The 13,409-nt window shown below is 45.6% G+C and overlaps 1 protein-coding gene across 1 annotated transcript in view; it reads left to right on the plus strand.

Annotated features, from left to right (window-relative positions):
• LOC307053507 (mannan-binding lectin serine protease 1-like) overlaps nucleotides 1-13,409 on the plus strand; it is a gene marked incomplete at both ends in the record, with an annotated part of 40,042 nt that overhangs the window by 18,645 nt on the left and 7,988 nt on the right. The window contains 6 exons of the mRNA XM_079704935.1: nucleotides 442-619; nucleotides 2,263-2,394; nucleotides 4,548-4,744; nucleotides 7,109-7,256; nucleotides 8,569-8,687; nucleotides 9,680-9,758. Coding sequence (XP_079561061.1) covers nucleotides 442-619; nucleotides 2,263-2,394; nucleotides 4,548-4,744; nucleotides 7,109-7,256; nucleotides 8,569-8,687; nucleotides 9,680-9,758 — 853 coding nt within the window. The remainder of the gene's footprint in view (nucleotides 1-441; nucleotides 620-2,262; nucleotides 2,395-4,547; nucleotides 4,745-7,108; nucleotides 7,257-8,568; nucleotides 8,688-9,679; nucleotides 9,759-13,409) is intronic.

A 13,409-nucleotide genomic window follows, 5' to 3' on the forward strand; every position in this document is an offset into this window, starting at 1 on the left:
TGAATGTTCAATGAATGACTTATATTGTGTATAAACTTTCTTTTCCTGGAAATGTAAGTTCCTGTTGCGTATAGAATCTATCTGTGAGATTATCTAGCTCTTCTTATTTATTTATTCTATTATCCAATGTTAAAATTTATGTATTTTAACATTGAGCAATTTTTAACAAATAAGCCATTTTGTTGTCAACAGGGATGACAAATGCCAAGCTACTTCTGATGGACCTAAACAAAATGAGTGAAACAGTGGCTGGACGGCCACATTGACTTAACCTGTAATGTGTCTTTCCTCAAATCCCAGAATCCCTAAACCCCTTTCTCTGGCTTTCCCAGGCTGCCTGTTCTACTTGTGGGCAGACCCTCCATCTTTTCTCCTGGAGACCAGCAGAGAAGCTAACTTGGGAAGCTGCTCATCTTGTTCCCTTTCTTTTTGACCCTAAAGGTAGAAACTGAAGACCAGGTGCTGGCAACCTTCTGTGGCAGGGAGACCACAGACACAGAACAGACCCCTGGCCAGGAAGTGGTCCTGTCCCCTGGCTCCTTCATGTCTATCACTTTCCGTTCAGATTTCTCCAACGAGGAGCGATTCACAGGCTTTGAGGGCCACTACATGGCTGTGGGTAAGTTAGAGAAGTGGGTGGCTCATCCCCGGGTCTCCCTTTCTCTCTCAAGATTAAAAGTGCCTTGTGCTCTCTTCTTTAAAATGAACACCTTATACTCACCACATAGATTCTACCAGTAATGTCTTACTGCATTTACTCTATCACTTATCTATCCATCTATCTATCCTCTATCCATTAATTCATCTTTTTTGATGCATTTCAAAATAAATTGCAGACATCAGTACTCTTCTTCCTAAATAACATGCGTATTGTTTATCTAATCCATTCACACTTTTTTCTTTTAATGTAAAGTTTACATTCAATGAAATGCACAAATCTTAAGTACATTTAAATTTTCAAAAATTTATATTTGTGTGTAACACAAACCCCTAAAAAGATGTTGAGCTTTATCATTAACCCAAAAAGTTCCCTTGTACTCCTTCCCAATTGCAACCCACTCCCACCTCCTTTAGAGGCGGGATTTTTTTTTTTCCCACCATAGATTTTTTTTCCACCATAGATTAACTTTGCCACTTCTAAAACTACATATAAATGAACACATACAGAATATATTTTGTGAGGTGAGGATTCTTTTACTCAGCATAAAGTTTTTGATATTCATTCATGTTGTTGCAATGCATCAGTAATTGTTTCTTTTCCTAGCAGAGTAATTTTTCATTGTATGAATATACTGCAATCTATTTATCTATTCTTCTATTGATGGACACCTGGGTTCTATCCATATTTTGGCTCTCAATAAAATTTCTATGAACCTTTTTGTACAAGCCATTTTGCAAACATGTTTTCACTTCTGCTGGGTATATATCTAGGAGCAGAATTTCTGAGTCATAGGGTAGGTGTATGTTTAGTTCTATAAGAAATTGTCAAACTTTTTCCAAAGTGTTTGCACCATTTTGTATCTCTCCACCAATGTATGAGAGTTCTGGCTGCTCCTTATCCTCACCAACAGTTGATGTTATCAATTAAAAAATGTTTAACCATTCCATGGGGTATGTAGTGGTACTTCATTATGGTTTTAATTTGCATTTCCCTGGTGCCTAGTGATGCTGAGCATCTTTTCATGTGCTTCGTGGCCATTCCTGTATCTTTTGGGAAGAAATATATGTTCCAATTTTTAAACTGGGTTGAGAACATACATCTTTTTATCCTTCTATTTCCAATGCCTAGGATATAGGGCTTGACCCCCATAGGGACTTAGAAAGAGAGAAGCAGCATGGAGGAGAGGTTAAGAGCCCGGATTCTAGAGCCAGCCCACCTTGATTTGAATGCTGACTCCACCACTTAACTCTTGGTGTGACTCGGAGTAAGTTCTTTAATGGCTCTAAGTCTTAGCTTCATCATCTATAGAAAGGGGATCATAATGGTCCTGCTTGCTATTATCACAACTGTCAGAGAACAGTGGCACCACCAGGAGTCAGGTTGCCTGGGTTTGAACCAGGCTCTCTGTGATCTTGGGTAAGTCTCCTCATTTGTAAATGGAGACAGTGGCTACTTATGGGCCTTTGGTGAGGCTTAAATGAGGGACTGCAGGAACCTCCCAACACAGTGAGTGGCCCATACTGAGTGCTCCGTAAATGCTGGCTGTTGTCTTCACCATCACACATGAACTGGTTGACTGAGAGGCTCTACCTGCCCCGCAGATGTGGACGAGTGCATGGAGCGAGAGGACGAGGAGCTGTCCTGTGACCACTACTGCCATAACTACATCGGCGGCTACTACTGCTCCTGCCGCTTCGGCTACATCCTCCACACAGACAACAGGACCTGCCGAGGTGGGGCCCAGCGATGATCCTCTGCATCACCATTATGCGCCATATTTTCCGATAAGATTAGGGGAGGCTCAGAGGAAGGACAGATATGAAGTAGGGATGATTTAAAATGAAATCAGAGAGCTGTGCCTCAGATACCACAAGGATAAAGATGCTGAAATGCCCACCAGCCTGGAAGTCGGGTTCAGGTTCTCAGAGGACCGCATTTCAGAAGCCCTAGCCTCTAGTCCATCTTTCTTCCTGGGCAGCAGGAATTTCTGCTCCTTAGTCCCTATTTCCTCTTCTACTGTAAGTAACTGGCCAAGTCAAGGGAAAACCCAGGTTTCCCAGTCCTGAACCATGAACTAGGCTTCACCCACCAGGTCCTTTTTTCCTGCTCTTTCATGGCCCCTCAAGTTCCTCTGTGATAGAGAGAACCTCAGTGAAAGGGAAAGAAGAGGGAAGAGAGAGGCAAAGACAGAGGTGGCAAGAAAGTGTCCCATTCCTTCGAGCTCCCTTTGCTTTCACCTCTCATCAGTGTGCCTTCTCTGCCACAGTCTCCAGGCTGAGGCAGGGGTGGGGAAATAGGAGGACTCGGCCACTTTCCATGAGGACCTCCTGGCTGGCAGGTCATAGCCACATAGGAAAATGGTAAAATGTAGTAAGTGCTGTAAAAGAAGTGTGGACATGGTACCATCAGACCTGAGTCTGCACAGAGAAGTGAGCAAGCACTTCTCAGAGATGGTGCCCTTGATGAAGGAGAAAGAACAAGGAAAGGAGGGCACTCCAGGCAGAGAGAACAGCTTCTGCAAACATTCAGAAGCATGACAGAATTTGGAATGTTTGGGGAATTGCCAGTAGATTAATATGACTTCAGGGTAAGGATCTGTGTTTAAGGAGGGATCATTGGAGGAGGAAAAGGCTGGAAACAAGAATGTTTTTCCTTTCTCCTTCAAAAACTTCTACTTATTCCATATAAAACCCTATAGGACCCATCAGTACAAAGCAGGCACATAACAGGAGTTTTCTTGAAGAGGATTGTATTTTCCATGGTTTTCATTCAGTAAGTATTTATTGAGTATCTACTATGTGCTGAGTACAGAGGGGCTAAGAATGAGCAATGTTTCCCAATCCTGTTTTTCATTTTCACTTCTGCCCCCAGGAGCCTTTTTAAACATTCTCTTCCTAATTGCCTCACCCATGAAATTTTAATACCACAGACATACTGTATATATGCTTATGCACTGTATGTCTATCTGTGTATTATGCATAAAAAGAGTAACAACTCCCCCTCCCAAAGAACCAATTTTGGCCCCCTTAGGGGCGATATTCTCCCCATGAAAGTGGTTGGTGTAGAAAATGAAAGCTTTGGGATTCAGAAACCACTCTAAACCTTGTTCTGCAGCTCATAGCTGTGGGACTTCAGGTTAGTCATGCCCCCTTTCTGGCCACAGTTTTCTCGTTTACAAATAAGCAGGATAAACAAAGGCTTAGGGAAAATTGTCATGCCAGATCCAGGATGGGTCAGCCCAAGGACAATGGTTCAGTGGCAAACAACAGGGCCTTGGCAGGGCTCAGCCATGGCCAGGATCCAGGACCCTGGGTGCTGGGTTGCAGCTGTGGTGAGGAACAGAGCAGAATCCCTGAGCTCAGGGAACTTACAGTCTGGTGGAGACAGGAAAATCCACTGACAAATATATTTCATACTGGCAAGCAGTGGTCAGCAGCATGAAGAGAAACAAAAGCAAGACCAGGGCCAGAGAGTGAGGGTACGTGTGAAGGTCCTGTGTTATATGAGGGATCAAGGAAGGCTTTGAGCAGAGACCCCAGGGAGTCCTGGGCTGAGGGGAGAGCAGGACAAAAGAAGACCAGACTTTCTACCAGACCACTCCATCTCAGACCCCTCCAGCCCCCCACGAAGACCAGAGAATTTGACAAGAAAGCTTATCACACTCACTGCCTTTGAGTATTGACTCTGCAAATTACTGGGTGTGTGACCTTGGTTAAATCACTTCCCCCCACTAAACTTCAGTTTCCCCATCTGTAAAATGGGGATAATGACTCCTTCCCCACTTGCCTCTCAGGACCACTGGGAAAATTGTACAGTAGCAGATAAGAAAGGGGTTGCTGTGGCCATAGGTGTGGTGTGCCACTTTGCTCCGGTGTGTTTCCCACAGTGGAGTGCAGTGACAACCTCTTCACGCAGAGGACTGGCGTGATCACCAGCCCTGACTTCCCCAGCCCTTACCCTAAGAGCTCCGAATGCGTCTACACCATTGAGCTGGAGGAGGGTTTCATGATCAGCCTGCAGTTTGAGGACATTTTCGACATTGAGGACCATCCTGACGTGTCCTGCCCCTATGACTACATCAAGGTAAGAAGACAGTGGGCATAAGCCCTGGGAATGCTGGAAAATCTTGGATGAATTGGGAAAATTGACATTCTTGGCCCTCCCTTCTTCCAGGAGAGGGGGCCAAGCAGGTTTCTTCCTTAAAAAAAATATTTAAAATAACATCTACCAGCTTAATTGGATCCAGTCTAGGGATCTTCCCTGTTCCCAAACTAACCCTTTGCCCACCTGCAAAATCCCTTCTGCCAGGTAACATAGCATCATCATGAAGTAACACCAGGGTGAAGGTCATGGGGACCATCTTAGAACTCTGTCTACCACACATCATATCCTGGGAGCTATGCTATTAGCCTTATCCAGGCACGTAACCTCTTGGGGCTTCACTTTTCCCCCTTGCCACAGTAAGGCTGACAAGATGAAGATGTACCCAGGATTAATAGAATTCATCAAATGAGGGTTAAAGAGTGCTGGTCCTCAGAGGTGAAAGGAGAAAGAGTTAAAGGCATAGGCAGGACTGGGCCCGGGAGCTGGGAAATCCGGACCAGCCCAGAGTGCGTCTTCCCTTCTCTCCATCCCCACTGCCTCCATCTGAGTGCAAACCCTGCTCTCTTCCGGTCAACTGCAAAGCTACCTGGCGGGTTTGCTGGCTTCCACTCTTGGTCTACATGGTCTGCTCTCTCATAGAATCCAGGGTAAACTCTATGAAAGCCAGCTTACATCAAGATTGTATTTGGAGTAAACATAAATTCCTCAACACAATATGGCCCTTGCCTGCCTTTCCAACCTCAAGCCGGGGCATCCCCTCTGTTCCAGCCCCACTGGCTTCCTTCCTGTTCTTTTATTTATTTATTTATTTTTAATTTTTTTTAACATCTTTATTGGGGTATAATCGCTTTACAATGCTGTGTTAGTTTCTGCTGTATAACAAAGTGAATCAGCTATATGTATACATATATCCCCATACCTCCTCCCTCTTGCGTCTCCCTCCCACCCTCCCTATCCCACCCCTCTAGGTGGTCACAAAGCACCGAGCTGATCTCCCTGTGCTGTTTTACATTTGGTAGTGTATATATGTCCATGCCACTATCTCACTCCGTCCCAGCTTACCCTTCCCCCTCCCTGTGTCCTCAAGTCCATTCTCTACCTCTGTGTCTTTATGCCTGTCCTGCCCCTAGGTTCTTCAGAACCATTTTTTTTTTAAGATTCCATATATATGTGTTAGCATACGGTATTTGTTTTTCTCTTTCTGACTTACTTCACTCTGTGTGATAGACTCTAGGTCCATCTGCCTCACTGCAAATAACTCAATTTCATTTCTTTTATGGCTGAGTAATATTCCATTGTATATATGTGCCACATCTTCTTTATCCATTCATCTGTTGATGGACACTTAGGTTGCTTCCATGTCCTGGCTATTGTAAATAGAGCTGCAGTGAATATTGTGGTACATGACTCTTTTTGAATTATGGTTTTCTCAGGGTATATGCCCAGCAGTGGGATTGCTGGGTCGTATGGTAGTTCTATTTTTAGTTTTTTAAGGAACCTCCATGCTGTTCTCCATAGTGGCTGTATCAATTTACATTCCCACAAACAGTGCAGGAGGGTTCCCTTTTCTCCACACCCTCTCCAGCATTTATTGTTTGTACAGATTGCCAACAAACAGATGAAAGGATGCTCAACATCACTAATCATTAGAGAAATGCAAATCCTTCCTGTTCTTGATACTTGCCAGGCTCTTTCCCACCTTTGGCCTCAACCTTCATATAAGTTGTTTTCGCTGCCTGGAAAGTATTCTTCCCTCCTCTTCCAATGAGAAGCTCCTTCTCATCCTACATGTTTCAAATCCAATGTCACCTCCTCAAAGAGGCCTTCCCTGACTTCCTATTTAAAGTTATTATCTATTATATTAATGATGAATTATACAAACTACATAGATTTTACCACATAAATAGTAAACATATAGCATATACTTATATTATATATGTACATCATCCTGATTATTTTTATAATGCTTACCACAGCCTGTAATTATTTTGTTTATTATCCGTTAGTCTGCCCGACTAGGCTGCAGGGTCTTTGAGAGCAGAGGCCTTTTCTGTCCTGTGCACCTGGACAGGGCTCTGCCCCTTTCTGAGCCGTAATGTATTCATCTATGAGCAGAGGATTATCAGCCTGCCTTGTCCACTTCCAGGGCCATTGTAAATTGTAAATGGGAGAGTGGAGATGGAACCCTTTGGTGAATGGTAATGCCCACTAAAAATGTGAGTGAACACCATGGGCTCACATCGAAGCTTCCAGAAAACCCCGGGTGCAGTGTAGAGACAATCCCTGCAGCAGCCACTGCCACTCAGGTGTGACCCTGCTTCTTCTCTGTCTTTCCCCTCACAGATTAAAACCGGTCCAAAAGTTCTGGGGCCCTTCTGTGGAGAGAAAGCCCCAGAACCCATCAATACCCAGAGCCACAGCGTCCAGATCCTGTTCCGCAGTGACAACTCAGGCGAGAACCGGGGCTGGAGGATGTTGTACAGGGCAACAGGTAACACGGCCTCTCCCCTCCTGGGTCACACTTGGCTCCCATGCTCAGCCCTCATCGGGCAGTGGCCAGGTGGTGAGGGGGAGCAGGCCTGGGGCTCCTCCCGGGATGTGGCAGAACTCCCAACTCTGCCAGTGAGCAGCTTCGGACCGAGGCAAATTCTCTTTGCTGACTCAGTTTCCCATCTGTAAAATGGGCGCAAGGGCAGCAATGATGGTGGGTTTGGACTAGATGTAGATTTCAAAACTGGCTGCACTTCAGAATCACATGAGGAGATTTAAAAAAAAAAACTGTTTCCTGAACTTTACCCCTTCACACTGTAATACATTGGGCGTGGGGAGGACCCCTCCAGTGCCAGCTCTCCTCACGTCTGGGGCAGGAATTTGGGTGAGAGTCTGTAGCTCAAAATGTTTCACCATGGCCGTTTGCCTCCATGTGTCCCCCAGACTGACATAGCCCACAGGCCTCATTCCCCAGTACCTCAAGGCACCCAGTCCTGGTCCATACTCTGCTGGAGGTATTTGATCCAACGGGCCTGCAGTAACTCGAGAAAGAAGGGGGTAGACATCAGTGACAAGACCACAGCTGTGTGTGACTAATCCAGTTCAGAGACTATCCTGGCCTTGCCTGCATCATCACATTTAGTGCCTGCTTGTGGGGAGAGGCAGGAAGAGGATATTAACAAAGGAGAGTTTGTCCAGGAAAGAGGAATCCTATCCAATTTAGCCTTTTGAAGAGAGGGCTCAGGGGCATATAATCACAGTCTCTCTAACACTTTGAAGAATGGTCTTGGGAAGAAAGAGTGGGGTCATCGTGCGTGGCCCAAAAGAGCAAACTATGCCCACTGAGTAAAAATTACAAGGGTATAAATTTCAGTTGAATATGAAAATTCTGTTCCTTTAATCAGAGGAGTCTAGTATGAAAGATACAGATTGGGAGGTATCGAGCTCCCTGTCCCTGTAGGAATGCAAATAGAAGTCTGAGGTCTACTATAGAAGATGTAAAGGGAACATTAAACAAGAGTTGCACCCAGTGACATTTAATATCTTTTCCAACTCTGAGTTTTGGTGAAATCATCTGGCCAACCACTTCATTTTACAAATGAGGAAATAGAGGTCCATGTTGGAAAGTGACCTGCTCAAGTTTCCAAAGTAAGCCTTCTTCAGGGCCTGGTAGGTTCAGGCCCCCATAGCCTGGGAATATGGTTTTTGTGTGGCTTTTCCACCTTCATCAGGCCTTGCATTCTAGGGAATGGCCTCTCGTGACCAGACTTTTCTTTGTTTTCTCACCTTCTCCTTTCATTGTTCCCCACCAGGGAATGAGTGCCCCAAGCTGCAGCCTCCTGTCCATGGGAATATCGAGCCCTTGCAAGCCAACTACTTTTTCAAAGACCAGGTGCTCATCAGCTGTGACACAGGCTACAAAGTGCTGAAGGTACAGGGTCCTGCCGGGGGAGGGAGGTCATCCAGGCCAGAGAAATTCTCCAGAGCCTCCCAGGGCAGATGGGCTTCTAGAGCTTGTCCTGGTTCCACCACAGTATTTCCTACCTTCTCCATAAACCTCCAAAATGCATCAGAGATTCCAGTCTTCTAAAAATTCAAAGTGTGTGTCCCAGACTCTCATTTCTAAAAGTGACACAAAAGTCAGAGCAAATTAAATCCATTCAGCCCAATAACCAGTACAAACAACATTAACAAAGTTTGTCAGGCTTCTGGGGGGAACCTGGGATAGAAGTAGAGGTTTTAAAGGTGGCAGGTGGACATTGCTTGCTCTCTGAAACAGTCGTTCTCCTAGGAACCCCATGGTTAACTTAAAAACAACAGCAACAACAACAGCAACAACAACAACAACAACAAAAAAAAAAATCACCTCCCAACCCCACCTGATATCAATTCAAGCAGAATCTCTTGGAGGGGGGGCCCAGTGACTGTTCTCTGTTTAGTTGCCCAGGTGAGTCTGATGTGAGCCAAGCTAGTGGACTGCTGCTCTCAGGGAAGGATAATCCAAGCGAGGACCCCACGACATCAGCACATCACTTGTTAGAAATGCAAAGCTGTGGTCCCCAGGCCAGACCCACTGATTCAGAAGGGCCCAGTGACCTGTGCAGAAGCCCTCAGGGGCCCAGGGATGCTGCTGCTCACTCAGGTTTGAGAGCCGCTGCTCTGAAGGAGTCACAGGTCCAAGTTTCCCTTCAGAGACAGCCTCCCGGACCCCTTCTTGCACACAGTCCTGGCCTGTCTCCAGAGTAGGAGCGGGGGGATACAAAGTCAGCATCTGTCTTCCCCTTAGCTTCAAGCCCTTGGAGGCGCACGGTTGGGAAAGCTCAGGGGAGGGCAGCCACCTTTGCTGTTCGAGCTGCTTTCACTGGGAAAGACCACAGACCCCACCATTCCTCCTTCCCATACCTCCTTCATGTTTCTTCCCAGGATAATGTGGAGATGGACACATTCCAGATCGAGTGTCTGAAGGATGGGACATGGAGTAACAAGATTCCCACCTGTAAAAGTAAGAAAACACAATCGGTTGATTCTAAGGCTCATGAGCTCCCCAGCACTGGTGGGACCCGAGCAGAGCCCACACAAGGGGGAAAACCTGGCAGGTACACTCTGAGCGGGTTAGGGCAGGAATTACACAGACACATCGGGGTTGGACCAAAGTTTATTAATGTTTCTTTCAGCAATAAGATGTTAGAATTCCAAAAGGACCTTGTGGGTCCCAGTTTGTTTTCTAAATACTAATTTTACCTCTGCCTGCAGGCAGGTTGCCAAATTTGCTAAAGGAATAGCTTGTTTCCAGGTTCGAAACTAGCTCTGGCAATTGCTAATTCAGGAAACTGTTTTGGCACTGGTGCCCAGAGCCCAGTGACCTTGCCAGTCTTTACGTGGCCATCAGCTATATCCACTGTCTCCTGGGACAGCTCATGAGCTGGGGCTGTGCAGGAAGGGCTGTGTGGTCAACACAGTGGACCTACGTGAAGCAGTGGGTCCAGTTCTGCACTGGTTCTTGGGACCCAGAGTTCTTGCCTTGGTTCTGCTCCTAAGCCATGCTGTGACCAGGGACAAGATCCTTCACCTCAGCTGTAAAGATTTTGGATGAGCTTTAATATTCTACAATATATCCCACTGGTTCGGAAATAATGTAATCCGTATAAATCACCTAGTGAGCTTGTAAAAATACAAATCACCAGCCACCACGCCCTCTGCCCCTAACCAGGTGATTTCAATGCAAGACTTGTGAGGACCACAATTTTAGAAAACTTATCTGTGGCAACAGTGATGAGAGGAGGCCTGGCGACAGAAAGGGAAGAGAAAAGAGGGAGGGAGGGAAGGAGGATATATTTTCGAATGGAGAGGTGAGGAGTTGAGAATTAGGGTGGGTCCTGCCCAGCCCCATTTCATGACCTCATATAAACTTTAGAGTGTTGTCCTCTTCCCTTCTACTAAATGGCTCGGGTCCAGTAAGCAGGCAGATCCACTCCCACTGCCCCCAAGGGGACACTGTCAGGGTGGGGCTCCCTTGAGGCAAATCCCAGGCATAATTTTGGAGCAGAAAGTGCTTGTTTTCAATTTTCTTTTCTATATGATGATGAAGCTGGAGTCAGCCCAGTGTGGGAAATGGGTGCACTTTATGGCTGCAACAAAAAGTCTCAACAGACATTTACTGGATGCCTGTACAGAGGTCCACAGGGAATTCAGATGGAAAAGACAAGGCCCAGGCATTGAAGAACTAAATGCCAACAGACACATCTGCCACCTCCTGCTACACGTGGCTCGTGTGTGGTGCTGTGACTAAGTTCTGTGTGAAGCACTTTGCAGAACAGGACAAGGAGGCGGTCTGAAGGACGAGGCAGAGGATGAGGGGTAGAGAGGACAGGATGCTGCTTTGGAGACAGGAATTTCTAGATTCAAATCCAGACTCTACCAGTTAAATATGCATGAACACTTGACTGAGACTCATTTGGCCTGAGTTTCCTGCATTCTTGATTGTTCTGTGGACTGAGTTAATGTACGTATCATACCCATGGAGCACCAGGAGTAAGTAAAAGCTCAGTAGAAGCTTGTTTCTTTCCCCTACCCAACCCCGTCATAGGAAGAGGTTTGGTTTCTCTCATTCATACTCTTGGAAAGTAGGAAACGTTGGTAATAATTTTTTGTCCCTGATGAAACACACACTTTTTATTGTCACGGAAGTATTGATAGAGTAAGGCACTAATGTATCTGCTGGTGCTCTTTTATGTGACGTATGCTAGTATACAAAGGTATGCTGTCATTTTGTACTAAAGAAAAGAGGAATTTTTCCTCCCTAATATGACCTGGTTCTCCCAGCATAGCCTGAATCAGGACTATTAGACTCCCCACTCAGACACACCCGGCCTCTCTGCTTGTTCACTGAGTAGGTATTTATTGAGTACTTTTGTCCCAGGCATGTGCTGGGTCCTAGGGGAGATGCAAAAAAGACAAAAAGACTGAGAAGTTGTGAGTCCCCAGGGACTGTGGGGAAAGCGGTTGGGAACAGACAGAAGTGTGTGTGTGCAGTGAAGAAACTTGCACCAAAACAGGAAGTGGGAATTATGGGCTGTGGTTCTGGCCCTGTGTCCACCTTGCTGGGTGACCCCAAACAAGTCCTGCTCCACTCTGATGCCATCTGCCAAATGAGAGTTTGGACCAGATGAATGCAAAGCTTGCTGCACAGGCAGAATGTTATCCTTGCCATGAGCCAGGATTTATGACTGTACAAATTCTCAGAATGGTACGCATTCCACAATCCCAAGCTGTCCTTCACACTGGCTGTACCTACACTATGCATTCTTAATCGATTCTGGTGGAGTGATTTCTGTATTTCCTGCAGAAACTGTTTCTGCTTTGCTTGCTAATTTTTCTTTCTCTTCTTTTTCTCTCTCCCTCCTTCTCTCTGCTTCCTTTCTCTTTACCTCCTGACCCCTCTTTGATCTTCATCATGGTGGCAGAAACGGAAATGGATGTGGAGAGCGAACCTGAGTCAGAGCAAGTGGCAGAGTGAATGGCGGGACCCCACACAGTGCAGACATCCAGGAATGGACCACTCACAAGACCCCTGGGTCCCAGAGCTCCTCCATCCCTCCCCATCCTGCCAACACTCCATTTCCCATTTCAGCGCGGATTAGAATGGATGCTGAACAAGGCAACACAGGCCTAAGCAGTTGAAACTGCGGCATATATAACAACTCTCCTTTTGAGGGTTCACCCATCATACAAACATTATGCTGAAAAGATAATGAAAAGATAATGGAGGATTTTTTTTTTAGCACTTCTATGTGGACTATACTCTTCTCAAAGGAAAAATGGCTTTCATTCTAGAAACATTCACATGGTCTTAGGTGGACCAGGTCAAATTGGGCCCTGATTTCCACTCCACACTTCAAGTTTAAATGGGCCAGAATGCCTGTGACTTTATGACTTTAATATTTGTCCATTGCTACTTTCTTAATAACCATGAGTAGGTGAAACTAACAATAACTCATATAGCACGGATTTTTAGGAAACCTAGACCTATTCTCATGCCCAAGAGTTTCTCTTCCACCTATACCTAACACAGGGCTGAAATTCCATCATCAGAAGATCTTTCCTCTGGGGTTTACAAATTTTGCATTTCTGAAAATTCCCTAATTAAAGTTTTTCAAAAGATAGGTATCATGCTTGAAAGCAGCAGTCCTCAGCTCTGGTGCCATGGGACATCAATGGGTCATAAATAATGATAAAGGGCTGTGGAGGGTGGAAATCTCTGCTTCAGCCTGAACAAAATCTGGGTAGACATATCAGAGCACCCCTGCATTACATGGTGACTGCTCAGTCTATTTGCTGATTGAATGGCCTCTTGATGAAGGCAGAATCCTGCAAAGTCGGACAATGAATGGTCCGGAGACTGCAGCACCATCCTAGGTCAAGGGTACCCTTGAGAGAGGAGATGGGGCAATCACTAAAGTTAAGCATCAGTTGAATCAATATTTTTAAGACCACAAAGTATAACAGGTCTTGTACTCAGTGTGAGTGAGGGGATCGTAATTTAGACAGAAGATATGATATAAACCCAAATAATTGCAATACCAGGCAACTTAAGATACATGCCTCAGAGAGCAGTGAATAAAGGGCCATGCAAGGAGAAATGAGGAAGCAGCCC

Source organism: Hyperoodon ampullatus, assembly GCF_949752795.1.
Source record: "Hyperoodon ampullatus genome assembly, chromosome: 5".
Classification (NCBI taxonomy): Eukaryota; Metazoa; Chordata; class Mammalia; order Artiodactyla; family Ziphiidae; genus Hyperoodon; species Hyperoodon ampullatus.